The sequence below is a fragment of the Bos grunniens genome, chromosome 16 (genome assembly GCF_055505025.1).
Source record: "Bos grunniens cultivar Pamir isolate PY7600 chromosome 16, Bosgru_T2T1.0, whole genome shotgun sequence".
Taxonomy (NCBI): domain Eukaryota; kingdom Metazoa; phylum Chordata; class Mammalia; order Artiodactyla; family Bovidae; genus Bos; species Bos grunniens.
In genome coordinates this window covers 7382583-7409451 of record NC_141180.1, presented here as the reverse complement: position 1 = coordinate 7409451, position 26869 = coordinate 7382583, and the positions used below count along the sequence as shown (strand labels likewise).

The window sequence follows — 26869 nt, the reverse complement described above, 5'->3', positions numbered from 1 at the left end:
AGATGGTTGGATGGCATCCCTGACTCGATGGACATGAGTTTGAGCTAGCTCTGGGAGTGGGTGATGGACAGGAAAGCCTGGCATGCTGCGGTCCATGGGGTCACAAAGAGTCGGACATGACTGAGCGACTGAGTTGAACTGAGCTGGAGGCCTGTCAGGGCTCTGAAGGCACTGAGGCCGGAACGCGACGGGTTGAGGAGGGATGTATTTGAGGAAAGAACGTGTTTAGTGTGAGTGTAGGGGAGAGGAGCTTTTGAGGAGCTTGGGTTGGGGGATGTGCAGATCTGAAGGAAGGTTCTGATCTTTAGGACAGCAGTGAGCTAAGGTTTCATTCAAATGTTTTTGAGTATCTTCTCTGTCCCAGATACAGTTCTGGGGTGAGCGTGTTTTCAGCTTGTGGGAAAGATCCAACAAAGTCCCTGGCTAGAGAATCACTGGAGCGGCAAGATTTACAGGGTCTGAGGATTGGGCATGTGGAGACTCAAGGAAATAAGGTGAGGGTGGATATCGAACTCTTGCAGTCTCCTAAATTCAGCGAGCTTTTTAGCCTAATGTGTTTCCTTCCTTCGATTTTTGATTTTTGAGAGGCACATGGATCTGACTTCTCCATCTGTCCATTTCTGTTGGAGGGTGGGAGAGGAAGAAGGTGGGAAGTTGAATCGCTTAAGGTCTCCTTTCCCTCACGTTTAGCCACAATATGTAACTTTTATTCTCATTTCTGCCTCCCCCTGCTCTGTTCCTGGTCTGTGTACAGTCACACCTGTAAAGCAGATGTCTTTCCCAGGTTGGCTGAATTTTTCCTTTTCTGTCTGATGGGAGGTTCATGAAGTTTGAGGGCTTGGAAACAGCCTGGGAAAAGAGCCTTATAGCAACGGAGGGAGAATTTCTAGGTTTAGGACGTTAAGAGTTTTGACAGGTTTTTGCCAGCAGAGGGAGCCCCAGGGCTGGGCGAGAAAGCTCAGATTGCGTGCGTACACGCGTGATGACTCCATGGACCATAGCCCAGGCTCCTCTGTCCATGGGGTTCCCCAGGCAAGAATACTGCAATGGGTTGCCATTTCCTCCTACAAGGTATCTTCCCCATTCAGGTATCGAACCCGAGTCTCCTGCACTGGCGGGTGGATTCCTTACCACTGTGCCACCTGGGAAGCACAGACTCCTGGGGTTTAAAATTTCAGGAATGAGGTCCAGCAGTCCAGAGGGGTTTATGGGTTAAGATAAGAGAAGATGAAAGAGGGAAGGAGGGAGGAAGAAGACGGGCTCACAATACACCAACATATACACAGAAACAGTTACACAAAAATCACATAACCACACCCCCAACCCCTCCCTCCACGCACTCACAGTTTCTGCTTTACTCCAGTGATTCTTAAAACTTGCTGTGCAGTTGAATCATCTGGGGGGCGCTAAGGGAAGATTCCCAGGCCCCACCAAGGCTTGTTGAATGGGAGCCATCAAGGTTGGGACCCAGGAATCTGTATTTTTGCAAAGTGCCCAGGAGATTCTGAAGTAGCCTTTAGACAAACAGACTGGCAAACACCTCTGGGTAGTTAGGGAAATACTTCAAGTAGAGCTTGTTGGAGACTGAATTTAATGGCTCCAGCCATCAACATGTGGAGTGGCAATAGAATGTAATCCACGAATGCTGTTGTGACTGAGTCATTTCCTTTCTTTCTTTCCTTCTTTTTCTCCCCTCTCTCCCTTCTTTCCTTTCCAAGTAATTTTTGTATTCATTACTATAATACAGGAACAGTGTCTACAAAGTCACATGATATCAAAAGGCTTATAATGCTAACAGCCACCCTTGCCTCTCCCTTCCCCATGCCCAGGTCCCTTTCAAGGGCAGCCACATTTTAAAATCCTATTTCTTTCCTCTGAATAACTCCATATTTTAAAACATTTACCGCCATTCTTGATTTTGTAACATTAGAAATTATTTATTGATTTCCCACTAAGGAATATTAGGACTTGCCGTTTTATTTTACAGCACACGCAGACACTCATTCCCTTCCAGCTAGCTTCCTAACACTATTAAATCACAATTTTAATTAAATCATTAGTCAGTGTTCATATTATTATGACTGACTTTTTGCAGCTCAACAATTTGATGTACTATGATTGCATTTCTTTGTTTGTTTTCTTCTATCCGCCCCCTGCCTCCAACCAGGAGTTAATAATCGTCTCATTTTTGTTTGTTTGCTTACTCAGTTGTCATGTTCTCCAAATCCTCTGGTAAAAGCAATATGGCTCAAATAAATTAGTCAAATTAATTGGATAATCTATATATTTTTTCCTTTGGAGACATTCGTTTTGGAGCCCCTGGCCTTCCTGTTCCAATCCAGACTAGGAGCTTGATAGGCTGGTAACTGGGACCTCCCTTTACATCTACCTGACCACCCCAGCTCTTCTTGGCTTGCTTCCTCATGAATAACAGGGAACTGACTGTGGGGTGCTGTTTCACATCGAACACTTTTGCATGGGCTTTGATCCACCAGAGCCTGGTCACGTACAGGCCAGGATGTCAGCTCTGCCAGCGTCCTTACTTTACCCTCTTCCTGATTCATTGTTTGGCTGAGGAAGGATTTCAAAATTGGGGATTATTTTCTTCTGAAATTGGAAGACGTTGCTGTATTGCCTTTCAGTTTCTAGCTTCCAGTGTAGATACTGAGAAGTTCAATTTCTGTTTGGACTCCTGATCTGGCTTTGTGAGCTGTTTTTCTTCTCTCTAGAACTTTTGGGATCCTTATCCCCCCCTGGTGTTCTAACATTCCTAATTATGTGCTTTGAGGAGACAGTTTTGTGTTTTGTTTTGGTTCATTGTGTTGAACACCCACTGGGTCCTTTGAATATGGAAATGCAAATCTTTCATTACGGGGAATTTTGGAGAAATTCTCTTTCTAGTTAATATATTCCCCTCCATGTTCTCTGTGTTCTCCTTTTGGACTTAGAAGATGTCAGAGCTTCTGGATGGATTGGATCTTGTAAATTTCTTATTGTTTTTGCCCTAATTTTCATCTCTTAACCTTTCTGTCCTACTTTCTGGTAGATTTTGTCGATTTTATCTTCCTGTGTTTCATTTTAAGTTTTAAATTTCCAGTTGTATTTTTATTGTACAAAGCTCCTGTCTGTTCGTGACTACTTCTTTTTAAAACAGAACAGAACAGAACACTGACTGCTTCATCTTCACTGATGGATACACTGCCTTCTTTTCTCTCTGAGGGGCTACCAGTATTGTCAAGGGCTACTGTTAGTAATTTCTTCTGACCCTCAAATATCAGTATGTATAATCTTTTTTCCCTTTTGTTGTATAGTTTCTCCAAGGAGGAATGCTTCATTCCTCTGCCTACGGTGGACTGGAGTAAGGAGAACGAAGAGGCGTATAAGTTGGGCGGTGTGTGTTTGGGGAGCTAAGTCAGGATAAGGGGCTGGGCAATCTCATCTTTCAGTGTGGAGGCTTCCTCTCATCCTGTTCCCAGCTCTATGCCTGAACCACCTTTTGCTGTGTCTGATGTCCCTGAGCCTGGCACCTCTTTAGCCAATTTCTCCAGAAAATAAACTTTCCTTCTTCTTGGAGGGCCCATCTCTTCCTCTGCATCAAAGTTCCTGGTGCCCTGATCGCTGAGATTCTCCCGGGCTCTATGGCTTCTCATTGCCCTCCTCCTACCAGCGGCTGTTGGGCTTCAATAGTTTCCAGTTGGCTAAGTCACTTCTCCCTCATCTGTCCACTTTCCATTCTCTGAAAGGGCGTTGACATTTCTCATCCATTGTTTCCACGCTGGTTCTCTTTTGTCCTTGTCCCTTATAGCATGCACGTTATTCTACTGGGATTGGTGTACTTTGTAAGGGAGTAGAAATAAATGTTTGTTCCACTGGAATGTTTAACCCTAGGAGGCTCTTTTGTGTAGCCTGACAGGCTTTTTTGAAAAGCCTGTAGTAGTGCCAGCTTCTGTTCCTCCCAAGATACCAAAAATCAAGACTGTGGGAGGGAAACTGTTTATTAAGTCATTTGAATGGAAGAAAAGAAGGGGGAATCTTTCATTTGTTCACTCATCCTTTTTCCCCAGATATTTATTGAGCACTAGTAAATGTCCAATGAGCTTGGAATGTTCAAGCTGAGCAATGTCTGGTGTCTTCCTTCAAGGAGATGGTAGTTAAGTATGAGGAGGGTAGGCAAGTAAGTCAAAGCTCACAGTAGCATAATAATAGCTCTAGTACAGTAGTAAATCTAAGGTCACAATTGTGTAATAATAATGTGTATAGGGTGCTAACGGGGAAAGAGTAGGGTAGCCAAGTCAGCCCAAGGCGGTGGGAAAGCTTTCTGGAGGAAGTGATCCTGGGGCTAAGTTTTGAAGAATGAGTACAGTTTATGGAGATGAAGACATTGGGGGAAGGCTGTGCCCAGCAGAGGGAACTGTCTGTGATTAGGTAAGGAGTCTAGAGATAGCTTGAGATGTCAGAGCCACCTCAAGTAGATTGAAGTGGCTGGAGCAGGGGTCCATCTGGGGAGAGTCCTGAGTCACTGAACTATAAATATTCACATTAGCATGGTGCTGGGACTAGTAATGAAAGCTGCAAAAATCATAATTTCTTCTTCTCTCTGTGAATTTGAGCAAATTAAAAGAAATTATTTGTATTAATAAAAGGAGGATACCATGTGATTATATAAAGAGATAAGCTGACTCAATAGTAGGATTGTAAAGTATTCCAGCTCTTTTGTGACAAACCTGCCTTAAACCCTTCTACTCGCTCCAGTTTCCTAACAGTTATAAAACAGATTCTAGAAAAGCTTAACTATTAGCTTTAACTATTAAAATCTTTCCCCTCTTTCTGTTTCTTCCAGATCAGGATTACTTAAGCATCTTTTAACTGAATATTTTATTTTATTTAATCAGAAGATGCCGTGTTTATAAGTTCTTGGGTGTTTGGGGCACTTCTGTATAAAGTTTCTTGCAAGGCTCCTGGGTGGAACCAAGATAATTGAGTTCCAGTCTCCCTCTCCTCCACTGACATATATGTGACCTTGGACAGGCCCTGCCCCTGTCTTGGCTTCAGTTCCCTCACCTGGCAAACAAAAGGAATTAAATTAGATTACCTTTAAGATTTGTTCCAGCTTGGAAATTTGATGCATGGAGCTTTTTAGCTCTACTGAAATTAGTATCAAGAAAGAGCTAGGATTTTTGGATTTTATTTTCACATCATACATAAGAGGGAAAGGCAATTCCTTTCAAATTTTGGCAGGCAAGCAGAAGTGAGATTCTTCCATCTGTCCTCACTTCTCCCGCCCTTCTTTCAGCTTCTGTGACTTACTCACACAGAACCCAAAGGAAAATACTGGCACTAAAAGAAAAAACAATTCAAGTGTGTCTCTTTGAATTGGTAAGCTCTGTTGGAAAATTTGGGGGAGCAGGACTCTTCAAAGCCAACTGTTGTGAAAACACACCAGCGTCGTCTATAAGCACTTTCCAAAGCGTAGGTTTAGCAGTTTTTAATCCTCTCAACTGACTGGACCCTTCTGGATGGTACTGTCTGTTGATGGCAAGGGAGGATTTGAGTAAATGGTGTGGAGGGTGGGGAATTCTATTTCCTGCTCCTGTTAGATTTTCTCTAATGGACCTGAAACCAGGGGGTTTGAATTCTGTCTGATCAGATGCTTTTAAGGCTCAGAAGGTCAGTATCCCGAGCAGCAGGCTGGACTGGGATTAAGGAATAGAAGAACAGCACAGAAAGAATTTTGATTGATCACTTTAGGCCTCCCTTAGTCCTCTGAACAAGACTCCTTGAGATAAAACATGCCTTCTTCAAAGCTCTGGATCTCAATATTAAAAGTATTAAACTAGCTGATAACTGGACGCAAAAAGCAGATATCAGCACTGTTAGCAATTCCCAAGATACAGCTGAGTGTTTGTGCTCCGTCATTGCTTTAAAGCCAGTTTATAAAAACACAACCTGCAATCTTCGTATGATTTCAACGAACATGCAGACATTTTTAAAACTATTTTTGCAACTTTTGGTTCCAACTTAACTTTCTGTCCCAAAATGATCAGAATGTACTCAGTGCCAGTAACAGACATCTGGTTCCATCTGTGTTTTATCACATCTTTCCTCCTGCACATTGCAAAGCTCATCGGGCATTTCTTCGGGGTTTTTTGTTATCTGTTTTTGACCAGCATTTGACATTGAAATCTCTTTCAGCCCAGCCCTCCAGTTTATCCCAAATAGATGCATTATTTCAACAGCAGTTTTTTGAGGACCTACTATGGACTAGGCCCTGACACAAGTGGTGATGCTATTGTATATTATTGTGGTTTTAAAAAAGTCTTACCTTGGGGTTTCAACCAAATTTGACTTCTTTTTATTGATCTCGTTTTTCCTTTTGCTTCTTTTTCTCCCTTTCACTCCTCCTCTGCCTTCCCTTCTGCTTCATCTCTCTCTTCCTCTGTGGTTTCCCACTCTTTGGGGAGGGGCAGGATTTCCTGCTCAGAAGTTGGCTGGTTTCTGGGAGGAGCCAGAAGACCTGAATCGGGACTGGAACCAGCTAGTCTGCCACCTGATACAAGAAGGTGAAACATGGGCCAAGACGAAGGCCCTTGTCCTAGGACTGAGCTTGCAGCCAGGAGGCGCCGGGAGTCAAAACCCAAAGGTGAGCCAGAAGGGGCCAGTCCTGGGCATTGGGCATCAGGGCTCCCCAAAGGACAGAGGCCCCCCCGGCCGCACATGGTGGGAATGCTTGGAAGTGGTCCTGGCAGTGGTTGCCCTGGAGACCTGTCCGTTACTACTGCTAGCTCTAAACGTTACTACTGCTAGCTCTAAACGTGCCAGAGGCACGCCAGACAGAACCCGTCTCACCTTTAGCAAGCACTTGCTCTCAGATTCCTGGCTTTGCCTCAGGGGAAAGCATCAAAACAAGAACTGGGTTTGGGCGGATTTTCCTTTCCCACCATGAGAGACCAGCAATCGAATGTACTCTGAAAGGCTGTGTGCCTACATGTTTCTTAATTATCAACTCCTTAGGAATCATCGAGATGACTCATAGACCACTATGGTGATCACATCAGAGGAAGTGTGGCGTGGATGGCAGAGGGCAGACAGGGTGCACAGGGGCTGGGGACTGCACAAGCAGGGACAGTGATTCCAGCCTGATTCCCGCCAGCTAATGATGGAGAGTCGTATCCCAGTTCAGAGGTCTTCATTCTTTCGGACTAAGGCACGGGCAAAAATGTATCCACAAAAGTGTAATTTCTTCATCCGTGTATGTATTCTCTATTCAACAAATATTTAATGAACACCTGTCTATTGCCAGACAGTGGGTTGGAAACTGGTTGTGACCTGAACTGCCCTGGTGGGGAGTATAATTGACATGGGTTGTTGTACTCTGATCTCTCTGTGACTTGGGGACATCAGTTAGGAAGGACTGGAATCGTTGGGTTCTAATGTCCATCACTTCATGGGAAATAGATGGGGAAAGAGTGGAAACAGTGTCAGACTTTATTTTTTGGGGCTCCAAAATCACTGCAGATGGTGACTGCAGCCATGAAATTAAAAGACGCTTACTCCTTGGAAGAAAAGTTATGACCAACCTAGATAGCATATTGAAAAGCAGAGACATTACTTTGCCAACAAAGGTCCATCTAGTCAAGGCTATGGTTTTCCCAGTGGTTATGTATGGATGTGAGAGTTGGACTGTGAAGAAAGCTGAACGCTGAAGAATTGATGCTTTTGAAGTGTGGTGTTGGAGAAGACTCTTGAGAGTCCCTTGGACTGCAAGGAGATCCAACCAGTCCATTCTGAAGGAGATCAGCCCTGGGTGTTCTTTGGAAGGAATGATGCTAAACCTAAAACTCCAGTACTTTGGCCACCTCATGTGAAGAGTTGACTCGTTGGAAAAGACTCTGATGCTGGGAGGGATTGGGGGCAGGAGGAGAAGGGGACGACAGAGGATGAGATGGCTGGATGGTATCACCGACTCGATGGACGTGAGTTTGAGTGAACTCCAGGAGCTGGTGATGGACAGGGAGGCCTGGTGTGCTGCAATTCATGGGGTTGCAAAGAGTTGGACACGACTGAGTGACTGAACTGAACTGAACTGAATGTCTTCCTTGTAGTAGCATCACTGGGCAGATTTTGGATAGTCATCTGTTTCTTAGCCAAAAAGGAACATTGGTTCTTCTGAAGACCCGTCTACTCCTTCAATATCTACACGTATCATTATCTATGGGCTCCCAATTCTTAAAGGATGAGGACTTTTTAGTCTTATTTTTCTTTCAGGAGCCAGTTGTTTTATCCGGAGAACCATTAAGTTCTATTGATTTCTAGCTTGCTGCTGCTGCTGCTAAGTCACTTCAGTCGTGTCCGACTCTGTGTGACCCCACAGACGACAGCCCACTAGGCCCCCCGTCCCTGGGATTCTCCAGGCAAGAACACTGGAGTGGGTTGCCATTGCCTTCCCCAGATTTCTAGCTCACTTTCATTCTAAGGCTCTCTGAAACTGTCTGGTCACATACTGGGTATTTTCTCAACTGCCAGGTTTGGATTTCAATTATTTTTTTTCTCATTAAAATTCCTAATTCATATTTGATCTCATAAAAAAAAAAACAAACTATGAAAAAGGCAAGTCTCCTTTTATTTCAACTGTTGGGTCTACTCCAGAATGCTCTTTGAAAATTTCCTGAAGTCTGTTTTCATTTTTAATTTATTATTTTTAATTTTTTGTCCACTATATCTTTAAAAGAAAGGCTTTTAGAATTGTTTTTTTGTGCTATGTTTTCTTTTTTTTTCTTGCCTTCTTAAGGCACTTTCTTTTTTCATTTTACACAGTTGAGTTATTTAAATTTTTCCTTTCTTGGCCCTGCTATTTTTAAATATTTTTCTCCAGCTGAAGGATTAACAATTTACTGAACTAGTTGGTAAAGATCTAGTCCAGAACAACAAGTACCCAATAAAATCCTAAGTTACGTAAAAAATTTTTATGTGACTTTCTAAGATTTAGGAAAATCCTTAATTTTAACTCTTAATATGGCTCCAGGCCTGGATTTTAAATTTTAAGTTCTTTAAGACTGCCTTTTGGCTTAGCAAATTTACAATGTAATTATTTCTTTTTCAAATAAAACTCTGAAAAAAGGGCTCCTATAGAAGGTCAGGGAAAGGTGAGTGGAAGAGACAGAAATGAAATAAGGTTGCTTTCAGAAAATATTAGAGTCTTGGAAAGAGACCATGCTGGATTGGAATTTTGTTTTTTTGTCCTCAGCATACTAATCAAAGTAAACTATTGATTCTTTAAATTCCTGGAGTTCCTCTTAAATGTACTAATTTATTTAGGTGTTCCTCTAAAATGAATTAATTTATTTATTTTGATATGTCAAAAGTACCATGCTGACTATTGTTATTCTATACTCAAACTTTTTGCCCTTTATCAAAGTAAATACAAGAGTAGGGATTATAATGCAACAAGAAAGCGGGAATTCTTCCAAGAGAAGTTTGCAGATTTGATGTAGAAGAACCGAAGAACGGCTATTAAGGACGTGTGCCTCTGAATGGGTATCTTGGATTCCCTTTCTAAGCAAAAGTTAGGAAAGGGCCATGCATGCCACCTGACAATTTTCCACCCAGAATATAGACGAGAAAATGACTTTCTTTCACACCTTGGTGAGCAAAGGGTGCTTCCATGAAAGTTTTGAAGGGGACCCCAAGCCAGGTTTGATCATTTACCTTTTCCTCAACTGGTCACTAGGCTAATGGAGTTCCAACTATTGTCCCCAAGGATCAGCTTGGATTGAATGGTGACTTACTGGGCCATTCCAGATGGAACATTTCTTTACTTGTGTATCAGAAACAAGGCATTTCAGTACAAAGCAAAAACATGTAAAATAAACTTGACAATATTGATAAACAAAAGCAAAAGCAAAGTGAGAAGCAGGGGAATAGTAGTTTCATAGCAAATACAGTTATCAAAAGGTATGCCTCCAAAAAAAAAAAAAAAACCAAAAGAGTCTAATGAACTTATACAAGACTGATGTCTGATTGCTGCTGCTGCTGCTGCTACGTAGCCCCAGTCGTGTGATTACTTAGTAGTAAATTCCATGGACAGAGAAGCCTGGAGGGCTACAAGTCCATGGGATCACAGAGTCAGACACGACTGAGCGACTGAGGATACACACACCACATACCTTTCAGATAAAATGTCTAATGATCTTATACAAAGGTCCTGGTATAATTATTTACCAAAATGTGCACCTGTAAACTAATATTTCTAATCCCTTTACACAAAGACTGAGATCTAATGATTTTATACAAAGACATACTTGATTAGAAATTATAGAGGCAGCGAGGCCTCAGTGCAACCAATCAAATTCAGATTATTGTTGAGACTGACTTACCTAGAAGCAGATCTGAAGGACAGTAGAGTTTGGACACGAGGAAGCCAGTAAGTGTGTCTTTTGAATTTTGAGAAAGCATGAAGTTCAGAGCTTGGTGTACTTTCCCAGACCTAAGTAGGCTGACCTCATCTGTAGCAGCATATTTATTTGTTGATTGGTTGGCACTCTGAAATATATTTATGGAATGAGTCAGTTCCTGGTTAAATGATGGTCAGAAGTGAGGGACTGTTACTGATTGGTTGGCTTGAAAAAGCTTGTTACCTGAGGGGGAGTCGTGACGTATGGAGCCAGTGGATTTAATGCTTGGCTCTGTTTACTATAATTAAACAACAAATTTTCCCTAAGAAAGTGTGAAACTTTTAAGTATCTGTGCAGTTAATATCTGCTATTTGTTTTCACTAGAACATAGTACAAGTTCACATTAGATATTAGCCCCAAATTCTATATATATCTTTATTTATATTAATAGCACAAAACTATGTATATATATTACTTATGTTTTGTTGTGTTTTGTAAAGAGCAAGGTGACTAATAACTGTTTCACTAGGACTCACTGTGAGGAAAATTAGATTCAACTGTGAGGTTAAGGTATTTTCTAAGAGAAAAGAGCTTTAGTTAAGTAAACTTAATCAGGAAATAGTATATTTTTAAAGTAAGTAAATTATCAGGAAATCATTTATTTTTAATTAAATTCATTACTTTTAATAGTCATCCAGCAAGAAAGAAAGTATTTGTCAACATGCTAAGAAAAAGAACAAAGAAGCGTTGAAAACATAAAAGAGAGTGGTTTCTAGAGAAGCAGGCTGGGATGGGAAATACAGTCCCTATTTTGTGGTTATATCAAACAGAATCCTAGCATCATGTAACTGGATGGGGCCTCAGAAACCATATAACTGACCTCCCTCCAAGTTTAGAAATCTCCTGTGCAGTTTGCACCATCCCTTGCATCCTCTGCTTGGGCATTTTTAGTAAAGGGGAGCTTAATATGTATCACAAGGCAACTCACTATGTTTTGAATTACTCTGCTTTCTTAATGACTTATTATCTTCTCCCTTGCACACCTACTTGCTAGTTTTAGTTCTGCATTTTTCAAGCCATATAAAATAAGTGTATTTTATTGGACTTTGTTGGGCCGATATGGCAGCCCTTCACAGATTTGAAAGTGATTTTTATGTGACACTACTGTATTTCATTTTATCTACGTCCATTCAATTATTATGTATGTGATGGGGCTTCTAGACTTTTATCTGCCCAAATTACTCTGATCTAAGCAGGTTTTTCCCCTTCATGGATACCACCTTACCTGTCTCCTGAGAAACCTGTATGTGGAGTCAAGAAGCAACAGTTAGATCCAGACATGGAACAACTGACTGGTTCAAAGTTGGGAAAGGAGTATGATAAGACTGTATATTGTCACCCTGTTTATTTAATTTATATGCAGAGTTCATCATGTGAAATGCTGGGCTGGATTTCGGTTTCAAGCTGGAATTGAGATTGCTGGGAGAAATATCAACAACCTCGGATTTGCAAATAATAGCACCCTAATGGCAGAAAGTGAAGAGGAACTAAAGAGACTCTTGATGAGGGTGAAGGAGGAGAGTGAAAAAGCTGGTTTAAAATTCAACATTCAAAAAGCTAAGATCATGACATCTGGTCCCATTCCTTCATGGCAAATAGATGGGGAAGAAGTGGAAACAGTGACAGATTTTATTTTGGGGGCTCCAAAATCACTGCAGATGGTGACTGTATCCATGAAATTAAAAGATGCTTGCTTCTTGGAAGGAAAGCTATAACAAACTTAGCATATTAAAAAGCAAAAACAGCACTTTGCTGATGAAGGTCAGTATAGCTAAAGCTATGGTTTTTCCAGTAGTCATGTGCAGATGTGAGAATTGGACCATAAAGAAGGCTGAATGCCTAAAAATTGATGCTTTCAAATTGTGGTGCTGGAAAAGATTCTTGAGAGTCCCTTGGACTGTAAGGAGATTAAACCAGTCAATCCTAAGGGAAGTCAACCCCGAATACTCATTGGAAGGACTGATTCTGAAGCTGAAGCTCCAGTAATTTGGCTACCTGATGCGAAGAGCCAACTCATTGGAGGAGACCCTCATGCTGGGAAAGATTGAAGGCAAAAAGAGAAGAGGTGACAGAGAATGAGATGGTTTGATGGCATCACGGATTCAATGGGCATGAACTTGGGCAAACTCCGGGAGACTGTGAGGGACAGGAAGGCCTGGCGTACTGCAGTCCATGCGGTCGCAAAGAATCTGATATGACTTAGAGACTGAATAACAACAAGAACAAGGAGCCAAAAGACCTGTACTCATAAAACTATAAAATACCGATGAAAGAAATCAAAGATGACACAAACAGATGGAGAGATACACCATGTTCTTGGATGGGTAGAATCAGTGTTCTCAAAATGATTATACTACTCAAAGCAATCTACAGGTTCAATGCAGTCCTTATCAAATTGCCAATGGTGTTTTTCACAGACTTAGAATAAAAATTTTGACAATTTGTAAGAAAATACAAAATATCCCCAATAGCCAAAGAATCTTGAGAAAGAAAAATGGAGCTGGAGGCATGAGGCTCCCTAACTTCAGACTGTACTACAGATCGGTAGTAACCAAGGCAGAAATAGAGCTCAGTGGTATAGAATAGAATGCCCAGAGATAAACCCATGCACTTACGGTCACCTAATCCCTAACAAAGGAGGCAAGAACATACAATGGAGAAAAGACACTCTTCAATAAGTGGTGCTGGGAAAAGTGGACAACTAAATGTAGAAGAATGAAATTAGAATGCTCCTTAACACCATACACAAAAATACATTCAAAATGGTTTAAAGACTTAAATGTAAGGTTGGACACTATAAAACTCTTAGAGGAAAACATAGGCAGAATACTCTTTGACATAAATTGCAGGAAGATCTTTTTTGATCCACCTCCTAGAGTAATGACAATAAAAATGAAAATAAACAAATGGTACCTAGTTCAACTTAAAACCTTTTTCACAGCAAAGGAAACCACACACAAGATGAAAAGACAACCCTCAGAATGGGAGACAATATTTGCAAATGAAGAAACTTGCAAGGGTTTAGTTTCCAAAACAGACAAACAACTCATGGAGCCTATACCAAAAAAAAAAAAAGCAATGAAAAAAACGAGCAGAAGACCTAAATAGACATTTCTCTAATGAAGGCATACAGATGGCCAAGAGGCACATGAAGAGATGCTCAGTATCACTAGTTATTAGAGAAATGCAAATCAAAACTACAATGAGGTAATATTTCACACTGGCCAGAAAGGCCATCATCAAAAGCTCTACAAACAATAAATGCTGGAGAGGATGTGGAGAAAAGGGACCGTTTCCACACTGTTGGTGAGAATGCAAATTGGTACAGCCACTATGGAGAACAGTATCGAGGCTCCTTAAAAAACTAAAAATAAAACTACCGTATGACCCAGCAGTCCCACTCCTGTGCTTATACCTGGAGAAAACCATAATTCCAAAAGATACATGTACCCCAATGTTCATTGCAGCACTATTTACAAGAACCAGGACGTGGAAGCAACCTAAATGTTCATTGACAGAGGAATGGGTAAAGAAAATGTGATACCTATATACGGTAGAATATTACTCAGCCATAAAAAGGAATGAAATTGTGCCATTTGCAGAGATGTGAATGGACCAAGAGACAGTCAAGCACAGTGAAGTAAGTCAGAAAGTGAGAAACAAATATTTTATGTTAATGCATGTATGTGGAATCTGGAATAATGTACAGTTAAACCTAATTGCAAAGCAGAAAGTAGAGACATAGATGTAGAGAACACACATATGGGCACCAAGAGGGGACAAGAGGGGTGAGATAAATGCAAAGATTGAAATTGACACATATACACTACTATGCTGGTGGCTCAGATGGTAAAGCGTCTGTCTACAATGCGGGAGACCTGGGTTCGATCCCTGGGTCGGGAAGATCCCCTGGAGAAGGAAATGGCAATCCACTCCAATACTCTTGCCTGGAAAATCCCATGGACAGAGGAGCCTGATAGGCTGCAGTCCATGGGGTCCCAAAGAGCCAGACACGACTGAGTGACTTCACTTTCACTTTCACTTTCATGCACAAAACAGATAGCTAGTGAGAACCTACTGAGTAGTACAAGGGATAAAAGGTCCACTCTGTTTGTAGGACATGTATTAACCTTAAAAGTACATTCCAGTGTATATATACATAAGGTGCAGACAAATAACGTTTGATTCCACTTACACGAAGTACCTAGAATAGCCAAATTCATAGAGTGAGAAAGTCCACTGAGAAGGGATGGGGAGTTCATGTTTAGTGGGGACAGTTTCAGTTTCGGAAGGTGAGAAATGTGAAAGATGGATGATGGTTGGGAGTTAGACAACAACGTGAATATGCTTCATGCTACTGAGCTCTACAATGAAATATGGTTAAGATAGCATGTTTTATATTATGTGACTTAAACCACGTGCACAAAAAAAAACTTTAAAAATGTGAAAGACACAAAGAAGACTTAGAGAGATGACCACCTCCACAAAACAACAGGGACTACAAAGTCCATTAGTGTGTGACCCACTATGAGACCCAGGCTGAATGAACTCCGAGGAATGACAAGGTCAGTGAGCACAGATAAGATTTTGGTGGCTTGGATTTAACTGTGTTGGGTAGTTTCTCCATGTACAGACATGAGGCATAACCTTCAAAGCTAAAAATACACAGGCATTTCCTGTATATTTAGGGACATATGTAAAATGTATGTAGTTTTATGTATAGGCAAACAAAAATCATAGGCATTGCCTTCTAAAACAAAATCCGGAATACGTGAGTACAGTGTGACAAGAAGTGCAATATTAGAAACTATCCCTCTCTTGGGGAACCTGAGGTTTGTGGTTGCAAAAGGTGTGGGCACTGTGGGTGGGCACAGGAAGAGGGATGTGAGCAAAGGTGGGAAAAGCCAGAAGGGACGAGGAGGGTCCTGGGGGCTCACGCAGGGCATCAGGTGGGAGGGCTGAGATGTGGGTAGATCATGGAGACGCTGGAAAACCTTGGACAGGAGTTTAGGCGCTGATGCCTTCGATGGAGGAGCAGCAGGATGAAGGAAGGGCGAAACCCTGGTCCTGCAGTGAGTGTTTTGAGGCGAATATATTAGAGACTGCGGGAGGCGGTTTGAGATATTGACAGCTGGACCAAGGAGCGGCTGCATCGGTGGAAGTAATAGAGTAAGAGAGGCGCTTGGGAAGGAAAACGGGAAGAATAAGATGGGGTGAACTTCTGAGACCTTTTCTGGACATTTAAGACGAGGTTATGTCTCCTTCAGAGAAGGCAATGGCACCCCACTCCAGTACTCTGGCCTGAAAAATCGCATGGACGGAGGACCCTGGTAGACCGTCCATGGGGTCGCAGAGAGTTGGACAGGACTGAGCGACTTCACTTTCACTTTTCACTTTCATGCACTGGAGAAGGAAATGGCAGCCCACTCCAGTGTTATACAGGGCCAAGTTTCCCATTTTGAAAACTGGGAGAACAGTGGTTCCACTGCTATTCTTTTGCTTTAAATCCATGTCTTTTCTCTTGGTTAATCTCACTGCTCTTTTGTTTGGAGTGATAGATTTCAGGCAGACATGCCACTTGATGAGGGCCAGAAACACTGGGTAGGATGTGAGCTGGCAGAAATAAAGTGGAAGGGCATGTGTGTTGGGGGGGTGGGGGGAGCAGAAGAGGGTGGTAGTGGAGAGACAGTCTGGTCAGAGGCAATGGCAGGATCCTTGCTACATTTGGCAAAAGTCCACAGCCATGGATGGTGAGAGTGAAATGTCCGTACCTGGCAAGGGCAGGAGGAGAGTGGCTTCAGGCTCCTGCCCCTAGCTACTTCTTTAAAAGCCACTGTTAGTCACTTTTTATGCTGATATGCTGAGCCCTACAGAGCCACGGAGACTAGTTATTAGCACAAAGGAACCTCTGTCCCTGGAGGAAGGGGACTCAAGCCTGTGATGACCAGTCTTTCCCCCTCTTAAATGAGAGCTTCCCACTGTGATTCAGTTTGTGAGGAGGAAGGCTAGGTGGAGCTAGACATTCAATGAAATGTTCTTGGGAGATTGCCTTCCCTCTTCTCCTGGCAGCTAGCTAGTTTTCCTCCTTGCCCCCCTCGCCCCCAAATACAGTTAGGAGGGAAGAGCTGTTAACAGGGCCCTCTGGTGCACAGGTGTGAGATGGCAAACAGGTTCTCTGCCCTAGAGTTAAACAGCATCTCTCTTTCACTTACTCTAGCTTGTTTATCTTCTGAGCTTGAAATGCGAAGTCTGGTGGGACTTAGAAAAGCTTCTGTCTTGCCATTCTTAACACAAAGCAAAAATAAATTCTCAACAGGCTTACAAGCCTGTAACATCAATATCAGAGTCGGGGAGCAGTGAAGCGAAAGTTGCCTGGTCTTCAGTGGACGCTCAGTCCACTGGCCTTAGGTAAGACCCCAGCACGTCAGCCCTCCCTGGAGCCCATGCTAGGCAACTGTGCCCCCCTCCGCCCCCTCAGGAATCAGATGCTGAGATATATACAAAACGTTTTTTTATTTCAAAACGCAGTCACTGTAATAATAATAATAACAACAACAATAATATAAAAAAGCGTTTCTCCTCCTTTCACCCTCGTGCAAAATGCCAGATGCACTCAGGTGGCTCGAAGGTACCTAGCTTTGGACGTGGCATGTTCCTGCAGTGCTGCACAGCAGCGAACTCAATCCCAAGTTCCTTTTGGTGGATCCGCGTGGTAGTTCAGTTCTAGAAGTCGGTGGCTTCTCAGAAGCAAGTTCAGACAGCACAGGACGCCCGCTCGAGCCTGCCCTTCCGGCTCTGGCTCACTCGCCCCTCTCCGGGGTCTCGCTTCCCTTCCCTCCGCCGGCCCCCGAGCTCCTAGGAGGCGTGCAGCCGGTTGGACAGGGCCCGGCAGCCCTGGACTGCGTCCAGCGGCTTGCCTTGCTCCCGCGGGGCCGACTCCCCGCGGGCGGCCCGCAGCTCGGCCAGGGTCGCCTCGCGCTCCCGCCGGCGGCCGGCGGCCGCGAAGGGGCCGCACACGGCCTCCATCAGGCCGAGCACGGCGCCGAAGAGCGCCAGCACGCCGCCCAGCACGTACATTCGCACCAGCTTCGCGCTGGGCTTCTGCGCCATCAGCTCCTTGGCCAGGGGAATCAGCTCCTGGACCGTCTCCATCTGGGCTGCGGGGCTCTCGGGGTGGGGGGTGACCTGCGGGAGCAGCGGATCGGGGCAGGGGGACCTTCAGCCTCCGGAGGCCGGCTGCAGCTCCCGGCTCTCTCGGGGGGAGGCCTGCAGGGAGTGGGGGGCGCACCGGGGACCCCACGTCCCGCCGCGCTCCTCCGCGCCGCGCTCACCTACAGGGGCGCCGTCCGAGCTGGGACGGCGGTCGCCGTGTGCGTGGGCCCCGCGCCTCTGCGTTCCGCTTCTCGCCTTCCTCCTAGCCTCGGGATGGGGACTCAGCGCCCCGGGGCCGCTTATATTTGTTTCTCCGAGCCCCGCCTCCTGGGCTCCCGGGACACCGGCCAGAGAGAGGAGGGGGAGGAAGGGGAGAGGCGGGGCAGGGACCTTGGGGTAGGGGCCACGAGCTGTGCACGCCGCCCCGGCAGTTGCTAGCCCGGGATGCGGGGGGCGGGGGCCTGGGGCCGGGGGCGGGGAGGAGGGCCTGGAAGTACAAAGGTGAGGACCCGGAGCCCCGGGAGGAATCCGCGCCCATTCCCGACCTCTTTCTTAATGGTGTGGGTGGATCACAGCTTCCCTCATCCGGGGAGGTCTGGAAGGACCCCTGGTGAGAACACCTGAAAGTGAAGTCAAAGTCGCTCAGTCGTGTCCGACTCTTTGCGACCCCATCGACTGTACAGTCCAGGGAATTCTCCAGGCCAGAATACTGCAGTGGGTAGGCTTTCCCTTCTCCTGGGGATCTTCCCAACGCAGGGAGTGAACCCAGTTCTCCTGCATTGCAGGTGGATTCTTTACCAGCTGAGCCACAAGGGAAGCCGGGATTCTACTTAACTGAAAAATTAGTTTTCATAAAGAAAGTTTGTCATTTTCCCGCACGTATAGGGAATTGAGGTAGAAGGAAAGAAGAGGGATCCGGTTATGAAAACCGAAAGGGTCTCCAGGCTCTGCATAACGAACGAAGTTTGTGCTTATAGTTATATTTCTGTCTGGTCTAACCGGTTTAGTCATGGGTGCTTGCATTGCTAGGGTCACTTGATGGATAACTATTCATTGAGGCTGCCCTTTATGCACAGATGTATATGTGTGTGTGTGTGTGTGTGTGTGTGTGTGGTGTGATGTTTGTGTCCGTAGGGGTTTGTACTTCTGTGTATCAGGGAACTGCGATTAAATCCAAACTCCCCACTACCACTTAAGACGTGAAGTTGAGCACTGGGGCGAGGTGAGCATGGAAAGGTGGGCCTTGGGGAAAGTTTGCTGGCCTGAACTGCAAATATTTACTGCGTTCCTCAACAATTATTTGCCACTCCCCTGGACCTGGGGAGCAGCGCGACTGTACCAGCTCTATGTAGCATAGAAACAGTTTAGGAGCAGAAAGATGAGACTAGACCATTAAGGTAAGAAGCTAAAAAGTAGAGAATACCCTTGGAAGCATGAAGAAGGTAAGGTTGATTTTAACCAGGATTAAACTTCATCACCTTAGTGGCGTGGGGCGGGGGGGAGGGTGGGTGGGGCAGGGAGGGTTCCGGTTTAGCCTTGGTTATCCATAGATCAGAGTTAGTTAGCAAGTAGGGGAAAAGGAGAGACCCTGGGCCAAAGCCCTTCAAGCAGAGAAAAGGAGAGGGCAGGAAGAGGATGGGGAAATTGGACTGGCCAGACAATTGCAAAGGTCAGTGATGCAACCTTGCAATAGCTTGGCAATGTCAGTCAGGCTGAGCCCGAGGGGAGGGACCCGGAAAGGGCTGTTGCAGGGATTACCTATTGGGCTTGTTGGAAGTTTTAACAGTAATTTTTCTTGGGAGTCTGAGGCAATTTCCTGGACAAATGAGTTTAAAAAGACAACAGTAACACCTGCCCTTCACCCTGTAGTTCAGTTAGTAGGATTTGTGTGCAGCTTGGGCAAGGTTACCTAAAGAGCTTATTTGAAATTCTACATTTTAATCTGTACACAGCAGGCAAGGTGACCACGGGCCAAATGGGGATGATTCCTGGAGCTTGTGTCCCCTACTTATTATTCCTTTAACCTTGTCAGGCAGGAAGCTTCTGTAACCAGGGAGATGAATATCAGTCTTGGCATTTTCTTTGACTCTTTCTTACAATTTTGGAGAAGTCTTTAATAACCAACAGAAGTGATCTGTGAGCTTTCCCAAGAACTATGTGAGTCTGAAGTACTGTGACTTCTGAATGAGCGTGCGCTGTCATCTTAACATGAGGACTTTCACGTGGTTTCTGCTCTGAGGGTGAGTCAGCCCCTTGGAGCTTTGGCCCCCAAACTCCAAAATGGACACTTCAGTGAGCATTTCCGGTATTTCTGTAACTCAAGAGACACAAGCCGCATGTCTCCCAAGGTCAGCAAGCTGTAATTTATCTGGGGTTCCCCTTTCTTGTGACTAACCCTGGCACATCACGTCACCTCAGATGAGTTCCCCTGTTTCCCTCTCTGATAACCTGGCTTTGACCCCGAAGGCCTTACCAGCTTGCTGGCCAGGGCTGGGCAGAGGACAGGAGCAAACGGCAAGGACTAGGGTGACTGGTGGATTTGCTGTTCCTGGTTTAGGTGGTAGCTAGGGCTGAGTGCAAGATGGTGGGAATAGAAGGTTGAGAAATCCAAGGTCACCAGTGCTAGGAATTTCTGACTCTGCTCCTCTGTCTGGGTGGGAAAGAGGCCAACCAGGGTAGGAAATTTGTATGCAGGTCAGGAAGCAACAGTTAGAACTGGATGTGGAACAACAGACTGGTTCCAAATAGGAAAAGGAGTACGTCAAGGCTGTATATTGTCACCCTGTTTATTTAACTTATATGCAGAGTACATCATGAGAAACGCTGGACTGGAAGAAACACAAACTGGAATCAAGATTGTCAGGAGAAATATCAATAATCTCAGATATGCAGATGACACCACCCTTATGGCAGAAAGTGAAGAGGAACTCAAAAGCCTCTTGATGAAAGTGAAAGTGGAGAGTGAAAAAGTTGGCTTAAAGCTCAACATTCAGAAAACGAAGATCATGGCATCTGGTCCCATCACTTCATGGGAAATAGATGGGGAAACAGTGGAAACAGTGTCAGACTTTATTTTTCTGGGCTCCAAAATCACTGCAGATGGTGACTGCAGCCATGAAATTAAAAGACGCTTACTCATGGAAGAAAAGTTATGACCAACCTAAATAGCATATTCAAAAGGAGAGACATTACTTTGCCAACAAAGGTCCGTCTAGTCAAGGCTATGGTTTTTCCTGTCGTCATGTATGGATGTGAGAGTTGGACTGTGAAGAAGGCTGAGCACCGAAGAATTGATGCTTTTGAACTGTGGCGTTGGAGAAGACTCTTGAGAGTCCCTTGGACTGCAAGGAGATCCAACCAGTCCATTCTGAAGGAGACCAGCCCTGGGTGTTCTTTGGAAGGAATGATGCTGAAGCTGAAACTCCAGTACTTTGGCCACCTCATGTGAAGAGCTGACTCATTGGAAAAGACTCCGATGCTGGGAGGGATTGAGGGCAAGAGGAGAAGGGGACGACAGAGGATGAGATGGCTGGATGGCATCACTGACTTGATGGACATGAGTCTGAATGAACTCCGGGAGTTGGTGATGGACAGGGAGGCCTGGCGTGCTGCGGTTCATGGGGTCGCAAAGAGTCGGACACGACTGAGTGACTGATCTGATCTGGGAAACTAAGCATGTGATTTGACTGTGCTGATGTCCCTTGAAAGATGCAAAACCTTGTATTGAATCCTGCAGGTCAGACACAGAGTATTTAAGTCAAGGTCACAGTTGTAGCGCAACAAACCATCCCCATTTGCCTAGGGCTGAGGGATTTCGGTAAGATGCGGGACTTGCACTGCTGAAACCGCAACAGTTCCAGGCAATCCAGAGGCCCTTGCTGTTGTTCAGTCGTTAAGTCGTGTCCGACTCTTTGTGACCCCCATGGACTGGAGCATGCCAGGCTCCTCTGTCTTTCACTATTTCCCAGAGTTTATTCAAATTCTTGAGTTACTTTCATTTCATGTACCTTAATTTTAAACACCACTTTATCCTACCATTCCCTGACCAATGCCCTGCTTTATTTTCCTTCATAGTCCTTTATGCTTGGATTTATGTTGATGTAATTATGAATTTGCTTCTGTGTTTTCTTCTGCATTGTCTGAGGATAACCTTTATGATGACCAGAACTTTGTTTTATTCTTTACTGGCTCCCTTGGGCCCAGTATAATCCTTGGCACATAGCACGTCCTAAATAGGTAACTATGGGATTAATTGGAGAAGGCAATGGCAACCCACTCCAGTACTCTTGCCTGGCAAATTCCATGGATGGAGGAGCCTGGTAGGCTGCAGTCCCTGGGGTTAATGAGTGTCTTCCCTATTGGACTGGCAGGGGAAGAGACTATGGTTATTAAGTTTGCCTGCAGTCAGACTTTTAGTAGATACTCAAAGAAGCATTCAGGGTTTATTTGTGTATTTTTTTTTTTCTTTTGGGGCAGATTTTTTTTTCCCTTTGTTTGTTTTTAGTTCTCTGTTTTCTAATCCACCTCAAACACTACCACCAAATGAATCTTCCTAAAATTAAGTTTTTATTCTTAAGTGCCTCTTGAAAGCCTGGATGGTTTCTCATTGCCCACGTGATGAACTTTTGGATTCTGCATGTTCAGTTTATTTGGTCAATATTCTTGGTTCCAGGAACTCTACTGTCTGATCTTCCCTATTCACCCAACCTCATATCTCATTCTTCTTCAGCAAGTCGCCTTTGTTCCCCAGACGGGTTTTGCACAGCCCAAGAAACAATTCCTTCTTGTTGCTCATGGCTCACCTCTGCTGCCCCTCTTCTTCTTACCTGAAAAGCTCTCCTCTTTCTGCTCTGTCTTCCTCCTTCCAGGTTAGGTGCTCCAAGAGGCCCCTGCCGCCTGCCCTCTCCAATTCTGTGAATTCCAGCTGCCTTTGTGGCTGGCACTGCCCAGGTTGGCACTGCATTGTGTACTGGTTTGTAGAGCACTTGCCTTATGTCCTGGGGGCTTTCCCTGTGTCTACAGAAGGCCAGGCCTTTGTAACATTCACAGTCCTAACATCTAATAGGAGTCCAATCAATGCTAGTCGCATTGACCTGCAAGTCAGAGCAAGGATAATGGTTGCAAAATGGTCAGTAAAGACTCTTTGGGGAGGTTATTTTAGGGACAGTGTCTTGTCCTTGGCTCAGAGCCACGGGCTTGAAATTGCGCAAGACCTGGCAACTCGGCTGAGTCCCTTCCACTCTGACTCCCTCACCTTTCACTTCCATTTCCAACCGAGTGTCTGACATTGCAGTGATTGGCTCACTCTCAGGCACCCTTCCAACCTGCTCCCAGGACCCCAGGGCCTTGACAAATCAATACTGAGGAACAGACCGTTCATAGACATTTTGCTTTTGTCCCTCATGGCTTCTGGCCAAGCAGAGCCACTAGTTGCTGGAACCAGCAGCATGGGCTGGGAAGAGAAATGCCCTGCAGCCCACATAGCACACACCCAGTACTGTACTCTACAAGTTTTTTTTTTTTTTACTTTATCATTTTTTGTTGGAGTATACTTTGCTTTGCAATGTTGTATTAGTTTCTGCTGTACAACAAAGTGAATCAGCTATGTGTATACATATATCCCTTCCCTCTGGAACCTCTCTCTCCCCACATAACCCCTATACTTTACAAGTTTGAATCCATGCAAGGAACTTCCTTCAATCGCAAGTACTAGCTGGACTTAGTATGGGGTTCTGGGGTCAATCAGACTTGGGTTCCTTCAAGTCTGACTCCTCTTTCCGGGGTCTGATCTTGGACAAGTGACTTAACTTCTCCAGTCTCCATTTGCTCATCTGTAAAAGGAGGGCGATGCTCACACTAGGGCCCTATGATGGGCTTGGCGGTCTGGTGCGAATGAAGCAGGTGATTCAGTCGTTATTTACTCTTCAGTTCTTTGCCTCCTGCTCCATGTCAGCAATTCTCTTGGTCCTGTATCCTGGCCCAGGACATTCGTGCTCCCTAGGTGGTAGTGGCGGCAATAAGGTCCAGGATCTTTGCTGATACTTTGCTGAAGTATCAGCCATATGTCTGATACTATGTCAAGTATAGCTATAAAAAAAAGCAGAGCACAAAATCCTCCTTGTCTTCAAGCAGCTTATCGTCAAGCAGAGGACCCCAGACATTAAATAAGTTATGACAGTCTACTAGGATGAGCACAGTCAGAACTGTATGCCAGGGAAACAAACAGAATGAGAAATGTATGGATCCGATTTAGGGAGATGGTCAAAGAAGGCCTGAGAGTGGGTGATGTCTGAGCCGTTAGGGTGTTAAAGCAGGGTCCAGCAGGGTCCAGCAGGGTCCACGGCCTGTTAGGAACGTGGCTGCACACCAGGAGGTGAGCGGCAGGTGAGTGAGCGAAGCTTCATCCAGCACCCATCACTTGCATTACCGCCTACCCCATGCCCTACCAGCCCCGCCCCCATACGTGGAAAAATGGTCTCCCAGGAAACCGGCCCCTGGCGTCAGAAAGTTTGGGGACCGCTGTGTTAGAGGATACATAGTGTTCACCAGGTGATTCTGGGAGGGAAAGGAGGGGTTGAGGACTGGGGCTTCAGGATGAGAGAGGCCTGCACAGGAAAAAGGGAGGATGCATGAGAGACATCCCACGGTCCAAGAGGAGGTCCGCGAGATGGATGTTAGAGCATAAAGGCTGGGTTTGGGGACATGGCAGGAGAGGAGGAGGAAGTATTGGTAGGAAGCAGGAGGCCGACATCGAGCAGTTACATAAACGGTCACCGGCTTCTGCCATGCCTGGGAACGGTCGCACACTCCCTTCTTCTAGAGGCACATTCTCCTTGGCTTCCGTGGTATCAGATTCTCCTAGTTTTCCTGCCATCCTATTATGGACACTCTTTAGTTCTTTTCTCACTTTTGCTTTTCATCTAACCTCTCAATGTCAGCATTTCTCAGGACTTAGCCCTAGAGCCACTTTTCTTATCCTGCATGCTCTCTTTAGGTAATTTAGGGTGCTCCCAAGCCTTCTATTACTGCCTCTTTGTAGATGACATACAAATCTGAGCTCTAGACCTGTGTGTCTCCCTTCCTATTCTACATTTCCACCTGGACATCTTGCAGATATCAAGCTTACCATGTCTAAAGCTAAATTCAATATTTTTACCCCATAAACTTGCATAACTTTCTTTATTAATCTGCTGCTGCTGCTAAGTTGCTTCAGTCGTGTCCGACTCTGTGCGACCCCATAGACGGCAGCCCACCAGGCTCCCCCGTCCCTGGGATTCTCCAGGCAAGAACATTGGAGTGGGTTGCCATTTCCTTCTCCAATGCATAAAAGGGAAAAGTGGAAGTGAAGTCGCTCAGTCGTGTCCAACTCTCAGCGACCCCATGGACTGCAGCCTACCAGGCTCCTCCATCCACGGGATTTTCCAGGCAAGAGTACTGGAGTGGGGTGCCTTTGCCTTCTCTGTTCTTAATCTAGGCCTTACTATTTACTTAGCTGCTCAGGCCTAAGCCTGGGAACCATCCTTTGCTCCCCTCTCTCGGTCATCTCTCATATGCAAACGCTCAGCAAGACTTGTCATTCTACCCCTTAAATATCTCTTGATTTTATTTGCTTTGTATCCTCTTTGCCACCCTCCTAGTCAAGGCCCCCATCGTCTTAGCTGGACTACTACTGTGCTCCAAGTTTATCTGTCTGCTTTGGGTCTTGATCCATTCAATCCAATCCAGTCCAATCTAATCCAGTGTGATCTTAAAAAAAAATCAAACCATGTCACACTTTTCTTTAAAACCCTTCAGTGGACCCCACATTGCCCTTTGGGTAATGGCCCAGATTCTTGGAAGTTCACCCATGATATTGTCCTTTGTTTTTTCCCAGTTTCATTATATATATAATTTCCCTCAAGCTTCGCTCTCTCGATGCCACCCACACCGTTATGTTCTTTCACAACTTCAGGTCCTTCCTCATGTTGTTCGTGTCCCTTAGAACACTTTCTTCATGTTTCTCGCTTGACCTTGTGAACTCTTACTCACCCTTCAAGTGTCACCATCCCCCCACCTCCTCGTGGAGGCATTCCCTACTGCGCAGATGAGGCTAGTTCCCTTTGCTGCACGTGCCCACACAGTCACCTCATTGTCCCTGTCATAATTATTGTCTGTGTCCATTGCAGGACTGTATGCTCTGTGAGGGTAGGAATTATCTCTGTTCTGCTCAGGACAGTGTTCTCAGACTAGCACAATGCATCACTCCTCAAGGTCTTTAGTCATAGCAACAGTTTTTCCAGTAGTCACGTATGGATGTGAGAGTCGGACCATAAAGAAAGCTGAGCGCTGAAGAACTGATGCTTTCGAACTGTGGTGCTGGAGAAGACTCTTGAGAGTCTCTTGGACTGCAAGGAGATCCAACCAGTCCATCCTAAAGGAGATCAGTCCTGAATATTCATTGGAAGGACTGATGCTGAAGCTGAAACTCCAATACTTTGGCCACCTGATGGGAAAAACTGACTCATTGGAAAAGACCCTGATGCTGGGAAAGACTGAAGGCGGGGGTAGAAGGGGATGACAGAGAATAAGATGGTTGGATGGTGTCACCGACTCAATGGACATGAGTTTGAGTAAATTCTGGGAGTTGGTGATGGACAGGGAAGCCTGGCGTGCTACAGTCCATGGGGTTGTAAAGAGTCAGACATGACCAAGCAATTGAACTGAACTGAACTGATCAGTTTGTCTTAGATTGAATGGGTTATCTTATAGGAAGTGGGAACCATTGATGAATTTTAGGCAGCAAAACAGTTCTGGCACATAATATTGAGCAGAGGTTTGTGTGCTTTACAATAGGTTATTGTTTGTTATTCGTTTTAAATATAGCAGTGTGTACATGATCTTCCCAAATCCCTAACTATCCCTGACAATTGTGTTTGTTTTCTAAGTCTGACACAGCCACTTTTAAGAAAGGGAGATTATCCAGATAGACCTAAACTAGCAGGTGAGCCCTTCAAAGGAATTGGGCTCTTCCTGAAGAAGAAATTCAAAGTGTGAAACTAATTCAAAGTGAGGGAAAATCTCCTTTGTTAACTTTGAAGATGAAGGAGGCAATGTGGCAAGGAATGTGGGTGAGAGTGGCTCCCAGCCAACAGCCAGAGAGAAAATGGGATGTGTGTCCTGCAACCATAAGGAACTGAATTATCCTGCAGGTACATCAGCTTGAAAGAAGACCCTGAGCTCTAGATGAGAATGTAGCCACCTGAATATTAGCCTTGGGAGTCTCCGAG

The 26869-nt window shown here is 44.9% G+C and overlaps 3 protein-coding genes across 9 annotated transcripts in view; 1 reads left to right on the top strand and 2 right to left on the bottom strand.

Annotated features, from left to right (window-relative positions):
• The window catches only part of HSD11B1 (hydroxysteroid 11-beta dehydrogenase 1), a 70053-nt gene extending 59520 nt beyond the window's left edge, over nt 1-10533 (bottom strand). For 2 of the 6 annotated variants that reach the window (XM_086342286.1, XM_086342287.1), the window contains exon 1: nt 10374-10502. In XM_086342286.1, coding sequence (XP_086198412.1) covers nt 10374-10452 — 79 coding nt within the window. In that variant the 5' untranslated portion in view covers nt 10453-10502. Of the gene's footprint in view, nt 1-6322; nt 6456-10373 lie in introns of those variants that run through there. The other 4 variants (XM_086342284.1, XM_086342288.1, XM_086342285.1 and 1 more) reach the window with 4 other exon arrangements.
• LAMB3 (laminin subunit beta 3) overlaps nt 1-26869 on the top strand; it is a 190872-nt gene that overhangs the window by 101808 nt on the left and 62195 nt on the right. For both annotated transcript variants that reach the window (XM_086342261.1, XM_086342260.1), the window contains exon 3: nt 6468-6640. The gene's annotated coding sequence lies outside the window, so the exon portion shown is untranslated. The remainder of the gene's footprint in view (nt 1-6467; nt 6641-26869) is intronic.
• Nucleotides 16946-17878, bottom strand: G0S2 (G0/G1 switch 2). Its single transcript, XM_086342292.1, has 2 exons — nt 17783-17878; nt 16946-17636 (listed from the first exon to the last, which is right to left on the bottom strand). The coding sequence occupies exon 2, from the start codon at nt 17601-17603 to the stop codon at nt 17307-17309; it is 297 nt and encodes a 98-aa protein (XP_086198418.1). The 5' UTR covers nt 17604-17636; nt 17783-17878; the 3' UTR covers nt 16946-17306.